This window comes from Cricetulus griseus, chromosome 3 (assembly GCF_003668045.3).
Source record: "Cricetulus griseus strain 17A/GY chromosome 3, alternate assembly CriGri-PICRH-1.0, whole genome shotgun sequence".
Lineage (NCBI taxonomy): Eukaryota > Metazoa > Chordata > Mammalia > Rodentia > Cricetidae > Cricetulus > Cricetulus griseus.
In genome coordinates, this window is record NC_048596.1 from 130,140,761 (window position 1) to 130,167,119 (window position 26,359).

The following is a 26,359-nucleotide window of genomic DNA, read 5'->3' on the forward strand; positions in this document are numbered from 1 at the left end:
GAACTTTGGAGACTGGCAGGCACTTTGGACAATGTGTGCTCTCACAACACATGCACAGAATGCCACAAACCCTGACCTTCATGAGGTCAGAATCAACAAGCCTCTCACCTGGCATACACAAGGCCTGTGTTCAATCTCTAGCACCCTCACAAAATGATCCATAATGGGGTGTTGTCATACATAGTCCATGAGATCTTGCAGACCCTGAGAAGGCAGCCCTGGCATGATGCCCTGGAGGCCTTTGATACCGAGCCCATGTTTAAGTGGCAATCATAGAGTTCCCAGGCATTAAGAGATAACACTGGCATCCTGGCTAGCTGAGTATACAAGTTTCCTAAAGCCACATGGAGAGTAAATAGAAGACGGGATCTGATTCTTTCCGGATTCCCTAACGCTGGGTGTAAGCAGAATCTGGCCAGTCTGAGTGGTACCATACATTGCATCCACAGTCACTTCCAGAAGGTGCTTCTCAGTTATGGGCTAGCTCCATGCATGCTGCCATCTGACCCAAACAGATTGTGAGCACAGCTCTGCTGGCTAGTTTCATGTCAACTTGAGAGGAGGGAATCTCAATTGAGGGAATGTCTCCATTTGAGAGGAGGGAATCTCAATTGAGGGAATGTCTCCATAAGATGGGGCTGTAAGCCATTTTCTTAATTAGTGATTGATGTGGGAGGACCCAGTCCAGTGTGGTTGGGGCCACCACTGGGCAGGTCTTCCTGGGTGCCATGCCTGAGCAAGCCATGAGAAGCAAGCCATGAAGCAGTACTCCTCCATGGTCACTGCTTCAGTTCCTGCATCATGGTTCCCACCTGGTTTGATTCCTGCCATGGCTTCCCTCAGTGGTCTGTAACTCTGGATATGTGGCCAAGCAACCCCCTTCCTCCCCAAGCTGCTTTTCTATCATGGTGTTTTATCGCCACAATGGAAACCCTAAAGTAAGACAATGACTGTTGATTTAATGGTACCAGCTGTCCCTGGCTGCCACCCATGTGACTGATTAATACCTTTCTGGAAGCATCTCCTTTTGAAAAAGCTAGTTACTCTGCTGGTGAGGATCCAAGAGGAGATTCTGGGGAGGAACCCCAAAGTGAAAGGAATGGGACCGAGAGAGAGGTGAAGGGCTGGGGAGACAGTTCAGTCAGCAACATGTATGCTGCAGTCAGCAATGTGCATGTTCCAGCCAGTAATGTGCATGCTGCAGTCAGTAACATGCATGCTTCAGTCAGTAATGTGCATGCTCCGGTCAGTAACATACATGCTGCAGTCAGTAACGTGCATGATTCATTCAGTTATGTACATGCTGCAGTCAGTAGCATGCCATGCTGCAGTCAGTAACATGCATGCTCCAGTCAATAACATGCATGCTGCAGTCAGTAATGTGCATGCTGCAGTCAGCAATGTGCATTCTGCAGTCAGTGATGTGCATGCTGCAGTCAGCAATTTGCATGCTGCAGCCAGTAATGTACATGCTTCAGTCAGTAACATGCATGCTTCAGTCAGTAATGTGCATGCTCCAGTCAGTAACATGCATGCTGCAGTCAGTAACGTGCATGATTCATTCAGTTATGTGCATGCTGCAGTCAGTAATAATGCATGCCACAGAAACACAAGGAGCTGAGTTTGGATCCTCAGAACCCATGAAAAAAGCCAGGCATGACATCATGAGTGTGCAATCCCAGAACTGTAGGTGTGGGCAGAGATAAGGGAATTGATGAAGTTTACTAGCCAGCTAGCCTAGCCAAATCAATGAGCTTCAGGTTGTGTTAGAGACCCTGTCTCAAAGCATAAATGTTGACAGCAACCAAGGAAAGACACTGGCTGTTGATGTTGCATTTATACATATGTGCACAAATGTGTGCTGGAATGCACAGTTGCATACCCTCAAGAACATGTTCATTCACCGCATGCACACATCATAAACACATCACACATATGCGTATACACAAATAAATGAACAAATGAAAGTAATGGTAAAGAGAGAAAGTCCTCAGTAGCAGGGATTCTTGCAAACTCCTAGGAACCAGAGACATCCCCTTCCACCCAGGTCCTGGGAACAAGACTAATAAACCTCCTGAGATGTCAGTGTAAGCATATGCCCAGCGCTTACCATCAGATGCAGTGGCACTGTGGTGGGTCCCTTGGCTGAAAACTTCTCCCACAGGCCTCTTCTCACATAGCGGACGGTCGTACCTGCAATCTGGAACTCTCCAGGGAGCTCTATCTTCCAGTCACTGTTGATGGATCTTTTACTGGAGTCTTTGAGAGCTAGAAAGGAAGATGAACATCGGAAAATCAGTGCCATTTAGCTTGTCCTCGGAGGGTGTGTGTGTGTGTGTGTGTGTGTGTGTGTGTGTGTGTGTGTGTCTGTGTGTGTGTCTGTGTGTGTGTCTGTGTCCTGTCTGAGTCTGAGGCTGCTATGAGGGCAGGCAGGAGCCTGCAGTGAGAGGATTGTACTCTGGCACCAAGGATAGCAGGCTGGTTCACAGAAAGCAAATTTCTCTGGTTCCCAGGAGAAAGAGCTGATGGCACATCTTCCAACACAGCTGTCTATCTCAGTACCAGTTCCAGTAATGAGACTGGGGGAGAGGCTGGAGGCTGGAGGTGCCAGGATCCAGTTCAAACCAATGGCAGGAAATGGCTTCCTACCTGATGAAAGAAAGAGTTCTGCCTTGGTATAGTCAAGGCCACAAAACATGTCTTGGAGCTTTGGTAAAACCCATTCGTTCATTTAAGATTTAAAAAATATTGACAAGTATTAGTTGTACTATTTGGGGTTCAGTGTGAGAGCTGACTATATGTATACTACACATATTGACAATCACTATTCTACATTTGAAAGAGAACACACAGGGCTTGTCTTTCTGTGTCTGCATATCACACAATCTCCTACAGTTCCACCCTCTTTGTTGCCAAGGACAGACCAAAGATGGCCAAGTGACCAACACCTTCTCTAGCCCAGTTCTGCTCAAAATCCCTATGTAGCTGAGACCTTGAACTTCTGCTCTTCCCGATTCTACCTCCCTAGTGCTGAGGTTACAGGTGCATATTGTCATACCCCGTTTATACAGTGCTGGGGATTGAACCCAGGGCTTCCTGTGTGCCAGGCAAGCACTGCACCAATCGAGTTACATCCCCAGCACCTTAAACAAGCTTTATTTACTTCTTATTTTCTATTTATATGCATGCATGTGTATGTTTCTGTGTAAGCTCCTGTGCATCGCATGGAGGTAGTACCTGCAGAGATCAGAAGAGAGCATCTGATTGCCAGGAATGGAGTCAGAGTCAGTTGTGAGCCACTGTGTGGAATCTAGGAATTGAACCAGGGTCCTCTACAAAAGGAGTAAGTACTTTAACCCCTGTGCTGCGCTCTCTCTCTAGCTCCCTCCCCCATTTGAGACAGGGTTTTACACTATAGCCCAGGAAAGCCTTAAATTCACTGCAATTCTTTGCTTTAGGTGTCAACCACTCTGCCCAGCCTGATACTTATTTTAAAATGAAATGCAAATAGCTTACAAGTGTTAAAAATTACTCAAACCAAATCAAACTCCAAACCAAATAAAACAATCCCTCCAACCAAACTCCTTACTCTCACAAGTCATGAGGGAGATGTACACCATCTCACCCTTGTCAGCATGTGCTCATGAATAAAACAAGAATTAGCACATGATGGCAAGGACAAGGAGAAAATCATGCATGGTGTGGCTGGGAATGTACATTTCTCTGGCTCTTATGGAAAATTCACAGGAAAAGCACAGACCCATCACAGGATCTGGCTTCACCACTTCTGGTTAATATACACAGGAAATGAAATCAGCACTGAGCAGAGATACGCTACAGCCATGCTCACTGCACGTAGAGCACGGACTCAGCCTAGATACCGGTTGATAGATGAATAGATAAAGAATATGGAGAGTACGTACACAAAATGGAGCATTCTTTAGCCATGAAGAAAAATGTAAGCATCCATCCATTTTACTGTTAGCTCCCTGGGCCCTTGGAAGGGCAATGTAACTCCAGTATCCCCCAAGGATCTGGCACTCCCACATTGGGAAAGTGGATATTCCTTTAGGAAGTGCTGCTAGTCTGTTATGTACTCAGCTACTCATAGATGTGGTGACAACACTTAGCGGCTAAGGAGAGGTAAGGGCTAAACACTGGGCAATCAAAGCACCACACTCTCTTACTCACACCTCTGATGCAAAGCTTATGGGGGGTAAGGGTGTCCATGCACTGCCCCCTCCCACAGTACAGGCTGGGGTCACATGACCTTGCTTAGGAGAACCCTCTGCAGTAGAGTTCTGATGCCCTTTGCTTTTGTTGTCATTGTTGCTACTTAGAGAAAACCATTGCATGAAAAACAAACAAACAGCAGCAGCAAACTAGGATCCACTCTAGCACTTAGTAGGTGGCAGATGACTCAAGGTGACAGTAGGTCTTAAGGTCATTCTGTAAAATGAAACTCTCACACACTCTGGTCCGCAACTGGAGTCCTAACACCCCTGACTTCTCCATGTCACTTTGTGGCGCCAGTTTGCAGTCAATGATTTCAGAGACCCTTCCATGTCCTATTATCTGCCTGCTGAAACTAGCAACTAAACAACCCACTGACCACCAATTTTGGATATGGAGACTCAAAGGGGCCCCTGGAAGCTGAATCTGTCAGCCATGCTGGGTCAGAAGCCTGAGGGTGAAGTCTGCTCAGACAGGCAGCTATAGGATACAGGGCAAGTCCAGCCTTGGCTCCCTGGTCTGTGTGATGTTCCAGTCCCAGCAAATGCAGTGGGGGAGCAGGCTTGGGGCATTTCAACTATGTAGCTGCCCAGGAGAACAGGCAGGGTACTGTCCAACATGGTGATGTACTGTGAGGAACATATCCCAGGGAGGCTGCATATAGAATTGAAGGGATCCCAGACTCCAGGGAGGGACCAGGGGGAACTCTGTTACCTGGAACAGATCTATTTTGCTGGAGACTTTCTGGCTACTGAGAAGGAGGTGATAGCACAGTCCCTCCCCTTTTTCTCTTCCAACATCAGCTCTTGTAAACCACTATTTAGGGAACACCCCTTCACATGATCTTACCATTAATCTTCCCAAGGACTCTTGGAATTATTTTCCTCACATGTTAGATGAAAAAGATGGAAGAACAGGGAGGTTGAGGAACTTGCCCCAAGACACTCAGCTATAAAGTTGTAGTAATGAGACCCGGGCTCAATAGACTGAGCCTTACACACTTGGCATATCATCTTAGGTGAAGGTGATAGAGGAATTTGTTGTCTTTCAGCTTCACTGGAGGCTTGGGAAGTCATTTCTTGCACATGCTCATATATTCTTGATTGGAGGAATTACTGTGGGCTGGTGGGAAGTTCCAGAACAACAACAATGATGGCCTATAGTCCTCTAACAAAGAAAAAGTTGAGGATGCCTGTGGAACAGCAGGGGTACCTCTGCCAGTCTCTCCCCATATTCTGAGTTTTCTGGCAAGGGGCTTAGGACAGAGTGCTACTGTTCTCAGAGAACTCATAGTTTGGAGGACAGACAGACAAACAGAGTGAAATGACACAGCTTCATCTGCTCCATGAAAGAGGCATATTGGGGTACTTGGGTGTGTAAGTGGGAGTGACACAGGCAACTGGAGACAGCTTCCTGGAATAAAGACTATATAAGTTTACCTGTTGCAGCCAGGTAAAAAAGAAACTTCTAGGAGTGTGTGGTAGACCTGGAGCCAGCTTCTTTGAGAATGTATTTTCCCTCTAGTCATGTGGGACTATGTTCAGTTCTGGGCTTTGGTTACCTTTCACCTTAGAGAGAAATACTTTTCTTCTTAGGCATTGTCCAAAGACATAAACCTGATCTGTCACTACATGGGAAGAGCTCCCAAGAGAGGACAGGAGTCATATGCAGACACTGCTTCCTGTCTCATCAATGGAAACTCTTAGATTCAGCAGCACCTGAAGCTGAAGCCCAGAAGCTCAGTGACTGGGGACTGGATTTGTTTGTCTTCTGTGTCTTAGGAGGCCACTCTGTAAAATCACTAGTCATGGCAAGGGCAGAACAGACAGAGGAAAAAAAAAACTACTCTATGCTTTCCTCAGAGTTACCTCAGCTCTTTACAAATATAAGCTTCACAGTCTGGAGATGCGGCAGGCTGAGCACATGCTCCTGGGCCACTGTTCCTGTCCTGCAGTAACCTCCTGTACCGGTGGCTCTTCCCGTCAGCTTTGTGTGTATACCTTTGTAAGACGTTTCAGGTGACTTAATGAACTGTGAACTCAAAGTCTCCCTGGTCCATGCCCAGAGTCCAACATCTGGGAGGGAAGGGCTGGAAAAGGGTTGAGGAGGACATCTAGATAAAAGACATACGTTGGGTTGGGGGAAGGTTATGCTGAGTCCCAAGGAAGCCATGGTAGAAGCAGCCACTGATGGGGAGGACAGAAGTGAAGCCCATGGAGGCCCTGACTGCAGAGCCCTCTGCTCATCTGAACAGGGTCCTCAGAACAGGGGTGTACATATTTTCTGCTGTGATTTCTCAGTGCAGGCAGAATTTGAAACAGGAGCTGCTAGAGGCATGGGGATAGCTTCTCACCCTTTTGACTCAGGTGGAAGTTATCAAGCAAGACACAAGATTTCTAAGTTCTTCTGTTCTATACAGAGACTAAAAAAAAACAAATTTAGCACTTTGCATGCCTTTCAAAAGGGTGACACTTTAGTCTTGGGGTCTATTGGAGCATCAAGATCATTTTTGAGAGTGAACAGGTGGCTTCTGTGTATAGTTTAGTGCTTCTGTGACTTGATGGGGCTGTCACCTCTTGTCCCCTTAGGTTGTAGCAGGAGCTGCTCTCCTCCCTTCTGTGAGTGGCCCTGAGCAGGGTCTGTGGAAAATGGTTGCTGTTCTGCCCAGGAGCTCTCCTGAGGTGGGTGTATACAGCACACCTTCTTTATGAGCATGTCAAGATCAAATCAGCCTGCAGCCAACACTAGGATATGGGGACTACAGAAGAGCCAACAAGGTGATCCAAGTGATCATACATGCTCAGATTTACAGGCAAACAACAGTTCGCAACAGAGGGAGTGGGATTCCCCCAGTAGTGTGATTTCATCTGAAAGGTCCGAGGTTCCGGTTTGTTGAGGAGAGTCCTCTAGCTGCTTCTGCCAGGGCTAGGGGCTGCATGTTTTAAACCACAATCCAAAGACAAGGGTGCACACTGTGCGGGCTTTGCTTCTATGATTTCAACTGTTGGACAGATCTTTTGCAGGGTACGATGGGGACAGATGCACCTTTTATTTTGATCACTACGGCAGAACAAGATCTCTGCACGGCCCAGAATACCATAAAGTCACAAGCTGAACATCCAATCATTTTCAGCTCAGACCCTTCTCTAGGTGGGTATTTTCCCACCATCTTGGGAATTTTAGGCACTGTAAGAGAAGACAGTTAGTGTTCCATGGAGCAAGGAGGGACATTCCTTGTCAGAGTGGCCTTGCAGAGGCAGGCTCTCCCCCTGCCTACTTGTTCTTCCTGGCTCAGAGGGGTGCAGAAGGCCAGAGGGTTCTTTGAGTTCTCCCCATACCCAAGTCAACTGGAAGACCTGACCCACAGTCAACCCACTTCTATTCCTGGCACCGTGTCAACTTTTCTTTTCTTTTCTTTCTTTTTTTTTTTTATTTCCACTAGGAATTAAGCCAGCTCTGTTCTTAGCCATGGATACAAACTGTGGAGGCATTTCCTGTTCCAGGTGGTTTTGAGCAGAAAGCCAGCCAGCGTGGGCTGAAGGTAGGCGGGGGTGAAATTCTTTAGGAACTGCTCCCAGCAAATGTGAGAGTAATTCAGAATTACACTGGGTTGACTTCCAAAGCTCCCAGCCATGAGTGGAAACACGGCCTGTTGGAGCTGATGCTAGAAACATAACGAGTGAACGTGGACCACCTTCAGACTTGTTCCTGTCCATGTGCCAGGGCCTGGAATACTGGGATTATAAATTTGCGGGTAAGATAAGGGGACCAAGGCTGGCTCCAAGCTCCCATGGAGGCACAGCACTGCTTCTGGGAGCCAAGTCATTCAGACATTTAAATCAATCTTCTTGTGATACAGATTAGCTTCTCTGCAGTGCACACAATAAAATGTCATCTCCATCAGTCATCCTCAGGTCCTAGTTTGGACTCCACTGCAATTCTGAGGGGCTCCAGACTGATTTGGATGGAGTGAGGGACTGGGCATGCACGTAGGTCTCCGGGGACTTCTGCATGCTATCTGTGAATCTAGCAGAACAATACTCTGTGGTATTTTGGGGTGTAGGGGTCAAGTCTGTAAAGCACAGTACTGTCCAGTGACTGAGAACCACAAACATGGACATTACTACTCTCCTTTGTATAGGTGGCCTCTGGACTTTCACAGTAGAGCTGACAGGAACAACCGAGACAGCGAGCCCTCTGCCCCCAGCAGCATCCACTAGGGTTTACTTTTTTCCCCTTGACCCTGATATGGGTTCCAGTAAAGAGTTCCTTTATATTCTAGGGATTAGACATTGAGGACTTATTGATTATGATATCATCCTCTGCCACGTTTAGACTCGACAGAAAATGGAGTAAGCCTTATCATTTCATTCAGACAAGTGGGGATAGGCCAGGCAGGGTGGGTGCTGGGGCATCTTGGGAGCTCCAGGTCTTTACCTGCTGAGCACCTGTCGATACTTTATGGAAGAAGTGACGTGGAGCACTCAGAGCTGGGCCACCTCTTGGATCACTGGGTTCATAATTTTGTAAGAAAAGGGTGAAAGTGGACTATGGTCCCTTGTGGAACCTCAGGGCCTGCCTTGAGAATTGAAATATGGTTCCCTGGCAAAATGATACATCACTGGAGCACCAGTTGGGAAAGGTAAATTTGGGGGTGACACTAAGTGACAAGATTTCTGATGCCAGCACTGAGGAAGCTGACCTGGTTTTCTCAGCTGAACAGAAAGGAGTGGAATATCTGGGAATTTATGAAAAGGCTACCACTCTGGGAAAGTTGCCTGAAGCAGCACACAGCCCATTTTAGTGCTCATAAGCATTGTCCTGTGTGGTGAGACTGCTGGCATGGAGTATATTAGAACTGGCTGGGACATGGGCTTCTTCCAGAGCCAGACGTGCAGTGTACCTCCTCCTCTTCAGCAACTACAGCACTGTCACTGAAGGCTCTATAATGGCACCACTGTCATTATCTAAGGCTCTACATGATAGCACCATGGTCTTGATTGACATGGATTTGCTAGAGATTCATTTTGTGTCTGTCTCATTAGCGTTAACTCAGGTTGTGACCATGTCTAAGAAAGGCACAGATACTTTTTTTTTTTTCCGAGACAGGGTTTCTCTGTGGCTTTGGAGCCTATCCTGGCACTCCCTCTGGAGACCAGGCTGGCCTTGAACTCACAGAGATCCACCTGCCTCTGCCTCCCAGTGCTGGGATTAAAGGCATGTGCCACCAACGCCTGGTGGCACAGATAATTTTGTATTATCTTAAAAGGTACAGATGTTGTCTAAGACATAATTTCTTTCTGTCAGTGTTAAAATTTCAAATTAAAAGGTTTCACTGGCAATTTTGATTTATCCAAAATACTGAGAGATTATACCCCCACCCCCGAGCTGAGTCTAGCTGGAAATGTAACCCAAACAAGGACCATGAGGTTTAGACTGACTAAAAGATATGGGTGACAGAATTTCTATCCCAGTGAACCAAGAGCAAAGCAGCCCTTGAAGCCCTAAGGAGCATTTCTTCCTGAAGCCTACAGAAGCAGCACACATTAGGACCAGGCTGATCTTCGCTGGGGGTCAATGGCAAGACTGGAGTCATTCAGACATCCTCCTTTAGCTTTGGGGAGGAGGGCTCAGTCAATCAGTCCCTCTACAGGGGCAATGAGTACCAGTCAGGATGGACTCCAACCCTATAGAGATACGTAGGTGTATGTGCTCAGCGGAGTTGGTTACTGTGAAGTTAGGTACCCAGAGCTTAGTGAAAGCCAGTTACTGCTCTGTGTTTCCATTCAGGTTAGGACCATTGCTCTTCGCTCAGTAAGAGGCATCTCCAGAGGGCCTTCAGGGGCTTGCTGATGGGTGGGCCATGGGCCTACCCTACCTGGGCTCACTGCACTGGGCTCTCCAAGAGCAATTTTGGGGAACATAGCTCCCCAATACCTCATGGATTCTTCCACATTCTCATTCTCCATCCTGTTGAAAAGTGATGGTTCTGACTCTATCCTACCCACCTGCCCCAAACATACCTTGGATTCCTGTTATTACAATGAAAGCATGGTATAACACCAGGGTTTACCTGGGAGAAGGTATATAGGGAGTGTGCATCTATACAGCAGTGTGAGAAAGATCAAGAAGCAGAGCTACCATTAGAGCAGCAACTTTGAGAGAATGAGTTCTGTTTTACCCAGGAAACTGTGAGCGGGCTTGTCTTCTACCACACGGATCCTCCGAGCTCCGGCTGGAATGACAGCAGCTTCGATATAACCTGTGGCGACAGATGACATATAACTGAAGCACACCTCAGACCTGGATCAGAAGCCCCTACAGAAACCCCCATCTAAACTGCCCAACAATGCCCCCTGTGGTGAGTTCAGAGACTGCAGGCTGACACAGCTTGAGAAATCAAATACCAACTCACATGGAGTTCTTCCTTCTAAGCCCACCATTTCTCGGCCATTTGGTTTCTAGAAGGTTCCATTGGTATGTACTCTATGTTGAGTTGCAATCCCTCTCTTGAACATGTATTTTTAAATTCTGGAACCCAGTCCCTCTACAGAGGGCAATGGACACAAGTGAGGATGTAATACAACCCTATATAGTTAGGTGTTTGTGTATGTTAGAGTGTGATGTCACTTCGAAATAGGAGGGTTGCACATGTATTTAGCCAATATGACATCCTATTGGAGTCAGGAGGCCCTTAATACAATATGACAGGACACCCTTTTATTAAAATTAGATTGTCTTATTTGTTTATTGTATGTGTGCAGCAGGGGTACCTGTGTCACACTGCATGTGTGGATATCAGGGGAGACTTAGGAATGTCAGTTCTCTGTTTCCACCACATAGGTTCTAGGGATCAAACTCAGCTCATCAAGCTTGGTGGCAAGTACTCTTATCTGCAGAGCTATCTCACCACCCTGAAATACCTCTGAAGAAGGAGGGATTTGCACACAGGCATGGCACAGGCAATTGTCTTGAGAACATGAAGGTGGAGACTAGAATGCTGCTTCTATACGCTAAAGAGCACCCGAATGCCCACCACCAAAAGCCAGCAGAGACAAGGTCAACCCAGCTTACACCTTCGTCTCAGACTTCCCGTCTCCAACCTAAGATAAGAACCACAATTCTATTGTTTCTGCCACCCAGCCAGCGGTACTTTGTTATGGCTGCCTGGAATCAACATGGACACATATAAGTCATACTCTGCCCCCATGCATCTGCTGGTTCCTTCATGCTCTGTCGCAGTTTAACTTTCCTCTGAATGTACACAGGTTCATAACAAAAAGCAAAGACATCCATCCTTCAACAAAGCCATCACTGTCTCTTGCTGTGCACCACCACCTGCCTCCACTGCCCTGGTGATGATTTCTGTGACTGTCATGGCACATACTTTTTTCTGCTTCCTTGGTTATTTCCACATAGAGTAGGAGCTGTGCACATTGTCTGCTCATGGTGATGGAAGGGGGTAGTTAGTAACCATTCAGGGTGGAAATGCCTGGTGGCTGTCAGGGAGCAAGTCAGGGAATGTCAAGTTTACTGGGGACACTCTTTCAGTAAGTGGCCCAATGTAGTTTTGGGATTCTGGAGTACAGACTGGTAATCATTTACACCTGTGTTTAGGCTTGAGACTGGGGTCTGCCTTTACCTCAGCCTCTGTGAGGACGCTGTGTGTCCCAAATATGATCATCGAAACAGCAAAGGGACTTGCGTATAAAAACACATTTACAGATTTCTAGGTACAGCTACATGAAGGCTTGAAAATATCTGGAGAGGTTATTAGCATACTAATTTCCTCACACAACTTATGTCCTTTCAATATAAATAGTGCTCAATAATTGAAGTAACCTAGTCAACCTATAAACTAAAATTGACTTATACCACATCACACTAAAAAAGTTTCAATGTTTTATCAGTTATTACAACATATCTTAGTGCATTTAAAGACACACACACACACACACACACACACACACTCTCTTCTCTTTTAATCTGATGCAAGGTACAAGGAGAATTTAAAATAAAGTCACATGCTGCACAAATATCCATGTAAAGTTAAGCAAGCACCATGTATATGAAGTAACAAGAACATTGTTTTGCAAGGGACAGATCCACACATCATCTAAACCAGTAGTTTTCAACCTGTGGATTGTGACCTCTTTGGCAACCCCCTCTCTTCAAAATATTTACATTAGGATTCAAAGCAGTAGCAAAATTACAGTATGAAGTAGCAATAAAAATAATTTTATGAACTGTATTAAAGGTTTGCAGCATTAGGAAGGTTGAAAACCACTGGTCTAAACCATAGAGAGTGTGAATACTCTGATTGCTCTGAGATTTTGTATTGTTGGGGAGAAAAACAACACTATGATTTCAATAGATACACAAAAGCAAAGGATTAACTTCACTGTCTCTTCATGACACAAGCTATTCAATCTCTAGGATAAAAAAGGAATTTCCTGGCTTCACAAATGACAGCAACCTGTTCTCACAGGTAAATATCTTTTTCAATGTAAAAGAGTCTTATGAATGCTAAATGTTATCCATCTCTATTTTTTTGCTAATTACAACAGAAATAGATATAATATTCTGTATTTCAGTATGTGAAGTAGGGTTATTTACATGGAATTAAAGTATTTTATAGATAACATATATTGTAAATAATATAACCATAGTAGGCCAGGGAAAAGATACAGGTCCAGGATGGATATGGTGGCACACACTTTTAATGCCATACTCAGGGGGCAGAGGCAGGTAGATATCTATGAGTTCAAAGATAGGCTGGTCTACATAGTGAGTTCCAGGCCGGCCAAGGCTACATAGTATGACCTTGTACCCCAAAGCCAATAAAGCAAAAAAGATACAGCCACAAGGACACACTCAGGGGTCCTTCTTTCTTTCAGTACCTCCAATTAGTGCCATCATATTATGACTCTATGAAGCAATTGATCCAGATATCAGGTAGGAGCCCTGGTGATCACTTATTGTGATCTACTTATTTCCTAAGCAGTTCTTGATCCAAGCAAGTGGACAGTGAAGGTTAACCATTGCACCGACACAGGGCCCGTGCTGCTTCTCTATAAAGTTACTTGGTCATATATATATATATATATATATATATATATATATATTATATATGACCAAGTGTGTGTGTGTGTGTGTGTGTGTGTGTGTGTGTGTGAGTGAGTGACACTGTTCTAATGGCATCAGCTACTTGTGTAGACAGGTCTGTGAGGTTCTGAGGGACAAGGCAGTGAGGGAAGGGACAGGAATTTCCCCTGGCTTATAGAGTAATTTGTTAGAACATGGGTTTACACATACCAGTGAAGTCACTTTTACAATGAAACAATTTCTAATTTTTAAGTTTACATAAAATACATAAGATAAATAGACTAGTACTTTTATGAACAGTTGAATCTTAAAGTGCACTTTATCCCATTTATCTCTTATTAGAAACACCTTCATCAGTTTGATATATGGTTACTTATCTATGTTCTCACACATAGCATTATAACTCAATATTGTATTATACTGCAACATTTTAATAAATATTAGCTATTTTAAAAACATGATCTGTCTGAAAGATCATACACATTGTTGTATACAGTCCTGCCTCATGTTTTTGTTGACATTGTTAAACAGTTGATGTAACTATTTCCTTGGTGATGGGAACTTATACTGGTATAAAATAGCATTAGAGACAGTGCTATGTCATGGATAAATACATAAACTTCAGCAAGGTATCAGCAAACCCAGTTAGGCAACATCTAAAAGGCATTGTAGACTATGATGCAATATAGCTTATGTCAAGAATGCAAGGTAATCATCCACATTAATAAGAGATAAAATCTACATGATTATCTCAGTAGAAATGAAGACAATATTTGGCAAATTCAGCTACAAGTAGGAAGGGAATATCCTCATCCAGATAAAGGTTACCTATAAAACACCTCACAGCATAACTAATTTCAAAATACTGAATGATTTTCCCACTTAGAATCAGGGATTTTAAAAAGCATATCATGCTTGCCTTTTCCATTCAACAGTGTATTGGAGGATCTTAGGCAATTAGGCAAAAATAAACAAGTAAACATATAAATACATGGAAGTCAAAGAGGTAGGAGCAAAAAGGGTAAGATTGTGTCCATTTGCAGAAGCTAATATCATATGCATAGCAAATCTTAAGAATAAACTAAGGTAACTATTAGAAGAGGTTCAGTGAGTTGGAAGATGCAGGACCAACTATAAAAATCAGCTGTCTTAGGAAGGAACAGTTGAGAAATGGTTTAAATACTACCCCAAAACAATAAAATATTTTGTAATAAATTTAAGGCAAGATCTGTAAGTCTACTACACTGAAAGCTACAACACATTGTTGAGACATATTAAGGAAGATATAAGTAATTAAAAGATGCCCCATGTTCATGGATCAGAAGGATTTCTTTGGGGGGTGGGTTGGGACATCTTCTAGGATCTTGTGCACCCTAGGCAAGCAGGCCAGTGCCACATCCACAGCAAGGGAAGATACCAAATCATCTGTAGATTTAAGGTAATAACTATCAAAATACCCCAAAGATTTGTTTTTGCCAAACATGACAAATTGATCTTAAGATTCATATGGAAATGCAAGGGATTCACAATAGTCAAAACAATATTTCAAATGAAATAGGAAAACTCACACTTTGTGATTTCCAAACATTTTGGTTAACTACACTAATCAGAACAATGTGGTATTGGCATGAGGATAGATAATTCTATCAATGGAATATGACCGAGAGTCCAGAAATAAACCATTTGTTGCTTATTTAAAGCAAAGATGCCAAGAATATTCAATGGAGGAAAGAACAGTCTTCAATAAACAGTGATGGATAATTGGCTATCCTCTGTCTCTGACTATACCCTCCAACCAAACCCAACTAACTAAAAGTAGACTACAGACCCAAATATAAGAGGTAAAGCTACAAAACTCTGAAGACAAAACAGAAATAAATCTCTGTGCCCCAGGACCTGGCAGCAGTTTAACAAAAGGAAAGACCAGTCTTGGATTCTATCAAAGTTTCAAAGCTTGTCCCTTCTCCATCATGGACAGTGTGAAAATGCAATTCACAATGCTGGGGTGAAATAGTTGCTAGTCATTTATCTCATCAAGAATCTGCATTCAGAATATATAGATAACACAATTCAACAAGAAAACAAACATCCCAGCTTAAAACAGGCAAAGGTTTCAATAGGCATTTCTTGAAAAAACAATACAGACATGGCCTTTATATACGCTATGAAAATATGCCATGTGTCATAAGGAAGTGCAGATTGAGAGGAAGATGAGATACCACATCACCCGCACTACAACTGCTGCAGCAAAGGGCAGCATCGGGAGCGCTGGTGAGCAACCGGACAGAGTGGAACCCGAATCCACGGAGTTAGGATGCAAGGCATCTCAACCACTTTGGAAAAGTTTGGTGGTTTCCCAAAAAGTGAAGCACAGAATTTTTCTGTGACCCACTTCTATCCCTAGGAACATATCACACACAAAGGAAATGAAAACATTTGTTTGCATAAAACTTGCACACAAAGTAGCCAAAACAGAAACAACAACACAACCAAAACAAAAACCCAAACCTGATGAATGGACTGTAAATGTGGTCTAGCCAAAAAAATGCAGTAGTATTTGACAAGAAAAGAGCAAATGTTGCTCTATGTTGCGACAAAGACAAACTTTGAAAACACTATGCTAAGTAAAAGAAGTCACACCACCTGTCCATGACAGTAGTTATGAAATGTTCAGAGCATGCAAATATATCAATGCAAAATTAGATCAGGGCCATTTCCTGGGAACAGGGAATGGACCTGGCCAGAGTCTATCCATCTGGCCAGTATTTAATTAAAGTTTGCTTTAAATTTGAAAAAAAAAATTAGATCAGTAGTAGCCTAGGGTTGGAGTAGGAGGAAAATCTGGAAGCTAATTGGTTTCCTCTAAGAATGCCTCCTTTCTAAAAAAAAAAAAAAAAAAAAAAGGCTACAATTAAAACCATCAGCATCAACACCACCACCACCAAAACCATTTTCCCACCCATTTCCAATACACCCATTTTGAGATTGCACTAGATTTTTATACCTCAGATATTTCTTAGAGAAATTTGTTCCTTCTGGGGAATTTGGAGAATTATTGGATTCTGGGCATACACAATAGTGAAGTGTCAAAGATAAAAACTATTCAGGGTCAAAGTGATTAAAATGTTTTCAGAATTTCCATTTAAACCAGAAGCCACACACTTGGGAATAAGATGAGCTTGTGCAACTGAGCTGTATTCTGGGGGAAGCAGCTGCTGACGGGTGGGGTAGGGTCTTTTCTTCTGTTTCGTGACTAACAGCTTGGTATCAGCATCACGAGCCTGCAGCATCTGAGGCAGTGTGGTGAGCTGCCTAGGTCTTGATTAGTTGATTTCCCGAATTCCAGAGCAAGGAACATTTGCAGCCAGGCATGGTCACCACGCTATTTTTGAACCTAATTCTGGCATAAGTTGCAACACTGAAAGGGCATCTGCTTTCTGTCTCTTCCCGTGCCTCTCCAGGGGCGGAGATGCTCATCAACAATGGCAAGCTAAGGGCAGATATGCAAACCAAGCCAAGGGAAGTGGCCGTGGTATGTGGGCTCTGTTAGCCTTCCTATTACCTTTTCCTCTGTTCTTTTCTTTTTCCTATCTATCTATCTATCTATCTATCTATCTATCTATCATCTATCCATCCATCCATCATCTATCTACATATCTATGTATCTATCTACATGTTTATCTATCTATCCATACATTCATCTATCATGTATGTATGTATGTATGTATGTATGTATGTATGTATGTATGTATCTATCTATCTATCTATCTATCTATCTATCTGAGATAGGGTCTCTCTATGTAGCCTCGGTTGTCTTAGAACTTGCCGTGTAGACCAGTCTGACCTTGAACTCATAGAGATCACAGATATCCACCTGCCTCTGCCTCCTCAGTGCTAGGATTAAAGGCATGAGCAACACACCCAATTAGTTTCTCTGGTTTTGACACAGAAGGAACCAATAAAGAGAAAGACCCTGAAATGAAAGGCAGGCCTGGCCTCTCACTGTTTCATTGCCAGCTCTGACCCAGAGCTCAAAGCCTGACCTAGGTGGTAGGAACAGTGATCAGGATGGGACAGAGTGCCATCACCAAGTCCCAAAACATCTTGTCCCACAGGTCAGATGTCCCATGACTTGGTCACAGATTTTCACATGGAATGTAACAGAAGTAGAAAGTCATGCTGAGAATACAGAAGGTTGATTCACATTTTAGACTAAGGAGCAAGGCTTCACATTGGAGTAATTTCCCATTATAGTTTCAGTCACCAAGCAAGAGCGAAACAATTTGGTTTTGTGAAGAAGCCATGGGGGGGGGGATCAAGCCCTTGCCATCGTTCTAGGACACATACAATTTTTGCCAAAAGCAACTGTCCTAGGAATAGTGACCTCAAGTCTGTCTTGATTCTACCAGTTAATATTGTCAGGTTATGGGCTTTTTCCCCCTGTGCAATTACATTTACCTGAACTTTCCAAGGAGATTTTCTTCTAGAAGATTTGGGTCTATAGTTTTATTGTTAAGCAGTATTGACTAAATACCGAGGAAAAACATCACGAGATGTTAGAATAGAAGTCTAATCCTGATGATGTTCTGACATTCTTTTTTTTGTGTTGTATCAAATGAATGGGGAAACAAAGAGATTTTATTTTGTTAAACAAAGCATAGGATGTCCAGAAAGGATTTTTGCTAAGTTTTTGCTTTTCTCGATTGACAAAAATTGTTTATGAGAATTCAGACTTGTCAGTGTATAATTGGGTCACATCCTGAAGCACCCATTGTGAGTTGAGAATATCTTAAAGTCAAAAGTGCGTGCAAGTGTGATCTTGTAGGAACAGTGACTGGCTGCCACAGCATCATGGGAGAGGATTATACTGCAAACTGCAAGCCTGGAACAGAATGAGATCCAAAATTCAAAGTCCAGGTCCTATTGAAAATGGATGGCTTCCTCAGGGCTATGAAGCTGATAAACTGTGGTGTGAAATATTGTGAGTTGGGGACCATCTGTGTTTGTCAAGGTGGTTCTTGATTATAGCTGGGACGACCTCATTGCACTCAAGAAGCCCATGAACCTAATCCATGCTTTACTTGACCCTTGGAATATGTGGTCAGTATAGTCAGGTCAGATCAAGGCCACTGCCTTCATCTCCACCAGGAAGGCATCAAGATCCCCTCTGCCAACAGGATAATCCAGTCCAGTGATAGGGAGATTTGGAAACTTCCCTAAGAGGGAGGCAAGACTAGCTTCCTTGTCTTAGCTTTTTTTTTTTTTTTTTTTTTTTTTTTTTTTTTTTTTTTGCTAAAGTACCAAATGTGATTGATAAGAATACCTGTGGGACCCTAAATGATATTTTTTTTAGCCTCTCAATTCATGGTTCTTTTGTCTTTAATATTGGTTTTAATTTAGTTTTTCATTGTTGGCAATTGGTCTGTATGTGTCCTATATAAGTGGTCATTGGCCTTTGTTTTACCCATGGCTTCATTCATGACTCATTCCCACTAATTCTATTCAGAAAACACTCAAGCATGTAAGCTAGAGCCCCACACCAAGCATGTCACCTTCAGGGCCATGCCATATAGTCAAATATCTTACATGAGAAACACTTGGGAATCGCCTTTGCCATCACACATGTGGACACCTTCATACAAAGATTATTCTTGACTGAGAAAAAGAAAAAGGTTGCAGTTGGTTTGTGCACATTTTAGTTCTTCTTCATCACAGTAGAACTAAGCTTTAGTACCATCATATAACCATGAACTTTCCCATGGAACAGACATTCCCCACACCTAGAGATGGAGAATAGAGCTCAGGATGTGGCCCAGATGCTAATTGTTGAAGACACACCACAATGTGCATCTATCCATTTTGAAAAAGAAAGACCATATGTCAGCCTCTGATAGGAACCTACTGTCTCTTTAAGAACAAAGTGCAAAGGGATTCAGAACCCATCAGGCATCCTGGTTGGGCCTTGGTGGGAACTTTGGGCTGGCTGCATACTGGATGTCCATGGGAACCAGTCACCTTTTCAGTTCCAAAGAGCAGGATGGAATAAAGATGACAACATTAAAATGACAAGTTCACGCGTGAAGGAAAAGCCTCACAGCAGAAAATTTCAACCCACTAAATTCAAATAACCTAGCTACTTCAGTCTGGTTGAAGGCTTGAGAATTTGGAAGCCCATCCATTAGAAGGTCAGTTTGAGCTGGTTTCTTCTACCAATGAACAGCTAAAAGCCCTTGTCTGCTCAGGACATTCTACACTTAGGAAGCCGTACTGAGGTCTTCCAGCATAGGTTTCTTGCTTATCTAGGGCACTGTGTGTACCTACCCTGGACTCTCCACTCAGGGGCCTTTGTAAGCAAACCTGGGAGAGTTCAGGCTGGGGTCAGGCCTTCATGCAGGACCTGGCAAAATTCCTGCATTTGACGTTGGTTTATCTCTCTGTATGGTGTTTCTCTTTGATATTCACCCTGAAGGATGATAAGACATTCCTTCCATCATCTTTCCTCAGAGCTGGGCACAGATGAAAGTTACCTTCCTATCTGTACCAACAAGATAAGCAAATCCACTTGACTGGGGTCACATGACCTGGGACCTACACAGAAATTCTCTGCTGAGTTTCATTCAAATATATGGATTCACCTTCAGTCAGAAGTGTCTTTACTCTGGCGGCTATTTACTTTTTAAACCAGCTTTTATAACTGACCTATATGCAGGCCCTGGCATGGTGCCCCACCTCTGCTGTTACCAACGTGGTGACTGCTAACTTCGATGTCTGTATGTCGGATATTGAAATCTATACATGCAAATAAATGTTCCCTGGGTGGGGGTTAGTGTGCAGTTGACCCATTGTCAGTATACTATGTTTATGCAGGTCTAGAACATCAAATCCTAAGCAGTCAATAATTAACATTACACACATATTGTTAATAAACCAAATCCACACTGATATGATCTCACGCTCACAGACTCTAGAGGTAAAGATTTAAACATCAAAACAAGACAAAACCCCTCCTGCCTTGTGCTTTAAAATTAAAGCATGCCATTGGCAGCCAGCTGCTCAGAAGTGACAAGGTCACAGGCAGATGAAGCTAATGCTTGCTTGCCTTCCTCCGAAGGTTTGTTGGGGGCAGGGAGGAGGGCGGGAAGGATCTACACTCTAGCAGCCAGAACTAAGCATATTAAGCTAAAAGTCCTGGTCCCCAAAGAAGCTCCCAATGTGATTTTCTTTCCTTGGGAGACTTACTTCCACAGCCACAGAAGCTCACACTCCCCCGGGGTGGGGGAACATACAGATGGAGCCCAGCACTGGGTAGATAGAGAAGGGAGGAGGGGAGGAAGTACTACCGTGGGAGGAGGAAGCATCTTCCTAAGCCAAAATGAAAGTTTTGTCCTAACCTGGACTGTCTGACATGTGAGCTGCTATGTCCCACATGGTAGGGGATCTCAAAGGTTGTGATAGAACCTTCTTTAGTGTTCTACTGAACCAAACAATGGGGAGGGGTGGGTGTGGCTGTGCTCAACCCATCTAATGCAGAAAGACAGACCTTCACTCAGTTCTGATTAATAAAGGATAACATAACCTTCTATTTAAACGAGGCTTCTCTTTATTATTGTTGTCGTTGTTATTGTGTGTGTGTGTGTGTGTGTGTGTGTGTGTGTGTGTCTGTGTGCACATGCACACGCTTGTATGCATGAGTGAGCCCTACTCGTTATAGTGCTCAGGTGGAGGTCAGAGGACAACTTTTAGGAGTCAGTTCTCTCCTTCCCCTTTGTGGGGTTGAATTCTTGCCATCAGGGTTGGCAGCAAGTACCTTTACCTGAAGAGCCATCTTGATGATTCCAAATATGGCTTCTAATGCTTGTATTTACCCAAAGAAATCAACACTAAATAGTAACCTCTTGCCAACTGTGGGGATTTTATTCGCATCTGCAATAATTACACAAGGCAAATCCAGGGTGGCCAGAGACACATGGAAGCAAACAGAAGAGATTAGCTAAGTTTTACAGCTGTGCCATCTGTGGAGACTTTCTATGACAACAAAGATGTTCTTCAACTGTCTGATTAAGACCCACCATCCCTGCTGGCAGCTGGGAACCTGCAATGTGGCCATAATTTTTAAGTTGGTTTAATTTCAGCCAATTATGTTTTAAATTTGGGAAGACTTGAGTGTCCAGCGCATGTTGTACTGGACAATTCAGTTCCAGAGGGCACAGCCTCCCCGGATGAACTCACTCCAGTGGTAGCTCCTTCCATTTCTCTCTGGAACAATGTGATATACATAGATTCTAACATTCATTTAGTGTGTGTGTGTGTGTGTGTGTGTGTGTGTGTGTGGGTATACACATGTATGCTCATGTACATGTGCCATAGTGTGTATGTAGAGGTCAAATGTTACCTTGTGGGAGTTGGTTCTCTGTTTCCATCATGTGGGTTCTGGGGTTTGAACTCAGGTCATGTTGAAGCTTTGCAGCAAGTGCCTTTACCACCTGAGCATCTCTTTGCCCCTGACATTCTGTTTTTAATTTTAATTTTTCATTTGCAGTTATCTCTGGGATTGTTATCTCAGGGAAGGCCCTGAATAGTGTGTCCTTTTCATACTTTCTAAATGGCACGTTCCTGTAGACCAAGCTGTCTATCTACTCAGGGAAGACATGTGCCAACTTTGCCTTATCCTATGGGCTGTTGTGTGAGACAAGGACTTACAGCTATGGTTCTGTTCTCTCATTGGGTCAAATTGAATTGACATGTTTCTATGCAAAGCAACTTGTAGGAATTAAAATAGTTGTTTTTCAGCTCAGATTTACTCAGTTCATGTTCCCCTGATGGCATCACTTTTGGTGACGTTAGTGAGTGAACTCTCATCAAGGCTTTGAGAGGTCACTCAGTAGGTCGTTTGCCTGCCTATTCTTCCTCATTCTCTCCCATAGATGCTCTCAGTACCCCTACTGAATATCGCCAGCTGACACCCTCTATGACAGAAGATCAGCAAACCACTTCTGGATGGAAAGCTCAAGAAAGCTCGGTGTCTTAGTGTGACATACAAAACGTCATGCAACCACTAGCACTGGGGCAAACACGATTAAGTAGATAGCATATATTAGCTTAGGCCCAGCACTCACCTGTACCCCGGGAGTGGCTGAAATCACCCTTCACCACACGGCAGGTCTTGCCATCCCCGCTGCAGACACCACACCTGTCTTCTTTGGCCGCAGAACCGATGATGCCATCACAGCCAATTTTCTAGAAAACCAAAGAGCTAGGTTCACCTGTGTTTTAAGATTCAGTGCTATTTTGAAGCGGATGACCTGCTGGACTTTGTGGGACTGATTTAGCTGAGAGGAATTTTAATTGTCATTAAATTCAGAAGAGAAAAACAAAAAACAAACCCAACAACCACCAGAATTCAGATCAGATGTTTGCCTTTTTATCTTTTTATCAAATATGTTTTAAAACATGCATTATGGAATAAAGGAGCCCTGCAACCATAAAGCATCTATAGAAATATCATCTATGTGTGCCTGAGAAGTTAGGACTACTCAACTTTACTTTATCACAGCAGAAACATCAGTGTGGTAATTCAGGTAGTAGGGTGTGGTCACACCATGCTGCTGCCTTACTTCTTATTCTGTGAAGTTGCTCAGTGTAACCTGACAAAGGTCCAAGAGATGGAGCATCCCAGATCATAGGGTTTGCTCAGAGCAGGAAGCTCAGCCAATTCCTCATTGCTAAAATTATATGTGAGAGTCTGCATGCCACTTCTGTGTCTGTTACTATATCCAGGTTATTGGTGGCACAGCCACAAGCCAGCACCAGGACTGGCTTCCCACCCCAGCCTCTCTCTATTACCTGGATCTGCTTCCTTTTGGCTGCCCTATTTCTTCCACCGGGTCCCTATGATTTCTAAACCACTCCCATTCGGTCACAGAAGGTCTCTGGCTTCACTGCTGGCTGCTTGCATTGCAATTCACTGGGTTTCCTGATTAAGCAGCTCAGATTGTCTATGTAAACACCCCATGTGGTCACCATAGCTTGTCCCAATGGCAATGAAGGGAGGTTTGCACATCAGTAGTGAACAGATACAAGTTAGATGGCCCCTTAGGTTATCTGTCAGTTTCTAGGGCTGGGGCAGGCCTTCACATTGTGTCCATGCTGCCTGGTGCAATGTTTTTCACCTCTTGCATTTGGATTCCAGGCCTGCAAGGATATCCATGTTAGGACAGTAGCAAATCTGATGCCCAAAGGGCAACAGCCAAAGTACTTGGCCACTAGGGCATTTTCTCTCTTTGCTCAAGTCAGTGGAAGTAGTCTATAATATATTTGGCAGGGGCAGACAGTTTTCTTTTGAAAGGGAAGCTACCAGAAAGCACAATTTGAAGCCATGACTTCTGAATGTTGGTGGAGTTTTAATGACTGCACTTATGAGCCCAAGATGACTGAACCCAAGGACCCTCCAAACAGTAAATGCTCCAAAGCCTTCCCACAGCATCCTGACAATCCTGGGTCATCCTTTCCAGTTTTCTCATTACTTTGCCCTTAAATAATCTTCAGGGCACCATTGTTGAGCTCTCAAACTCCTGGCCAGCATGTGCTGGTCAGGGGGCTGTTCTGCTGGAGAAGTGAGGGTGTGTGACAACTAAGGACAGGAGTGCCTTGTGGTATAATTGAAAGCACAAGATGGCAAGGAACTGGAAAGCTAAGCATAGGTTCTCTCTAGTCAAGACAGTGCCTGTGGCATGCAGATTTAAGGCAAAAGAGATCTAGTTCAGAGCCATGTGCTTCAGGGGGCCATGGCAGGCCATGTGTGTGGGGCCGTATTTTACCTAGAAATGGTAAGTATTGGTCTCTACTGATTAGAATCCTGGATTCCATGCTTACAAATTTTGCACTATCGCCATCAGCAAAAGCCTCCTATGGCCAAGGCCTAGTCCTCCTCCTCTTTGACCTTCTTTGTAGAATTTGTCACAGTGTACCGCCCTCACTATCTCCTGTTTGTATGTGCTTGTCTCTCTGTATCACTGAGGATTGGTTCCAGAACCCTTCAAACATGGCAAGATCCGGGGATTCTGGAGTCTCTTACAGACCATCTCAGCTTCTCTTCCCCAATGACTGTCACCCTTGATTAGCACAAAAAAGTGTCTAGGATACTAGTAAATCAAGCCTATGGGTTTATTTCTGGGGGTGTACCAGGGAGGAATAACTAAGGGGGGGAGACCCAAGGCATCCCAAGGCAGAGGAAAAAGAAAAAAAAGTCTGGCCCAGACATTCTCTAGACACTGGTGTGAACTGGCATGAAATGCTCTGCTCTGCCCAGCTTTTGTTTGCCACAGTGGACTGAAGCCTCAGAAACCGAGCTTAGGTAAATACTTCCTCTTCTGCGGTAGATTTTTCAGGTATTTGGTCACAGCATTGCTAAAGTTGAACACACCTTCCTTCTCCAAATGCACCCAGAATCTAATCACCTCCTAGTAGGTCTTACAAGCTCCCCAGCTCCTCTCAGCAAGATGAGCTTCTGTAAGTCTCTTCTACTCAGGCTCTACCACAACCAATTTCAGGGTCAGAGATCACTTTGCTCTTCTCCTCAGTGTCCCTATCACACTTTGAGTAAACCTAAATTCTCCCTGGGTCTGATTCCCTGGGTTAGACCTGTTTCTCACATTCCCCTACCCTGTGTTTTCATGTCTAGATTGAGGCCGCCTCATTCTTCCTGCTTCTGCTGGGAGAGCTCAGTCCTTAGTTCTACCAGGATTCTCCCAAACTTCCCATCTTCTCCAGAGAGAAGATAGTCACCCTGTTCAGTCCTCCTCAGTCTTCTCAGTCAGGCCCCTCTCACTGGCTTTTTCTAGGGCAGTATTTCATTTTCTCCTTTACATTCACCAGCTCTTTATGTTTTTTGGTTGTTTTACTTTGGGATTATCTTGGAGTTTAAAATATATTTTTATTAATTCTCAAGGTATTTCATATAATACATTTTGTTCATACTTACCCTCACTCCTCCCAGACCCACCCCTACATCCCTATTTCCTTCCAACTTTCCATCCCCTTTTTTCCCTTGAAAAAGTACCCCATGGAGTCAAATTTTTGCTGTCTATATGTTCATGGGTGTGGTGGCATCCATTGGAGCATGACCACATCCTTAGAGAAAAGTGATTCTCCATCCCCCAGAAACCATTGATGGTTAATAGCTCCTCAGTTAGGTGTGGGGGCCTCATGAATCTCTCCTACCTCCATGCTATAATGTGCATGGGCTTGATCTTATGCAGGTCTTAAGTGTACAACCACAGCTGCTCCAGTTTGAGTGCAGTGGTCCTGTCGTGTCCAGAAGACACTGTTTTTACAACAATCCTCCCCAATATTTGACTCTTATAATCTTTCTGCAATACTTGCTGATCCTTCAGGGGGTAATAAAAACATCCCATTTGTGGCTAAGAACTCTGCAGACACTTACTTTCTGCCCTTTGATCAGATGTGAGTTTCTGCATTAACCATATTCCACTGCACAAAGAACAGCCTCTAATGAGAACCCAACACCACACTAATGTATGGACACAGGAACATGAATATAGAAGAAAGTCTGATAATCTGTTCATTTAGCAGAATAATACTAGCAAGTCCACCCCTGGGACCTGTGAGTTTCCTAGCCACAGGTTTATAGCCAGATTTGTAGTACCAGGCATGTATTTTCTCCTGTGGAGTACAGCTTACATCCAACCAGAAAGTGGTTGGTTACTCCCATAATATTCATGCCACTGCTGTACCTCTGGGCCTTCCTTTCCATGGTGTACACAGGGTTCACATCTGGACAAGGATCTGAGAGATCCATTGTCACAGTACATGGAACATTCTCAGCTGAAAAGCCCGAGGTTGAATCCAATTTCAGGGACATGCTCATTGGCATAGACTACTGGGAGCTGAAGTTGTGTTCAGAATGAACATAGGCCTCATTGGCTGGAGAATCTCAGGATTCTTAGAAGTACATTCTTGCTGGCAAGAATACCGAAGCAGATGCCTGCAAGAGGCTGGGGTG

At 43.9% G+C, this 26,359-nt stretch overlaps 1 protein-coding gene across 1 annotated transcript in view; it reads right to left on the bottom strand.

Annotated features, from left to right (window-relative positions):
* Positions 1–26,359, bottom strand: part of Adamts17 (ADAM metallopeptidase with thrombospondin type 1 motif 17) — a 307,289-nt gene that overhangs the window by 64,575 nt on the left and 216,355 nt on the right. Inside the window, exons 15-17 of the mRNA XM_027408107.2 lie at positions 22,455–22,575; positions 10,415–10,495; positions 2,111–2,268 (exon numbers count right to left, since the gene is read on the bottom strand). Coding sequence (XP_027263908.1) covers positions 2,111–2,268; positions 10,415–10,495; positions 22,455–22,575 — 360 coding nt within the window. The remainder of the gene's footprint in view (positions 1–2,110; positions 2,269–10,414; positions 10,496–22,454; positions 22,576–26,359) is intronic.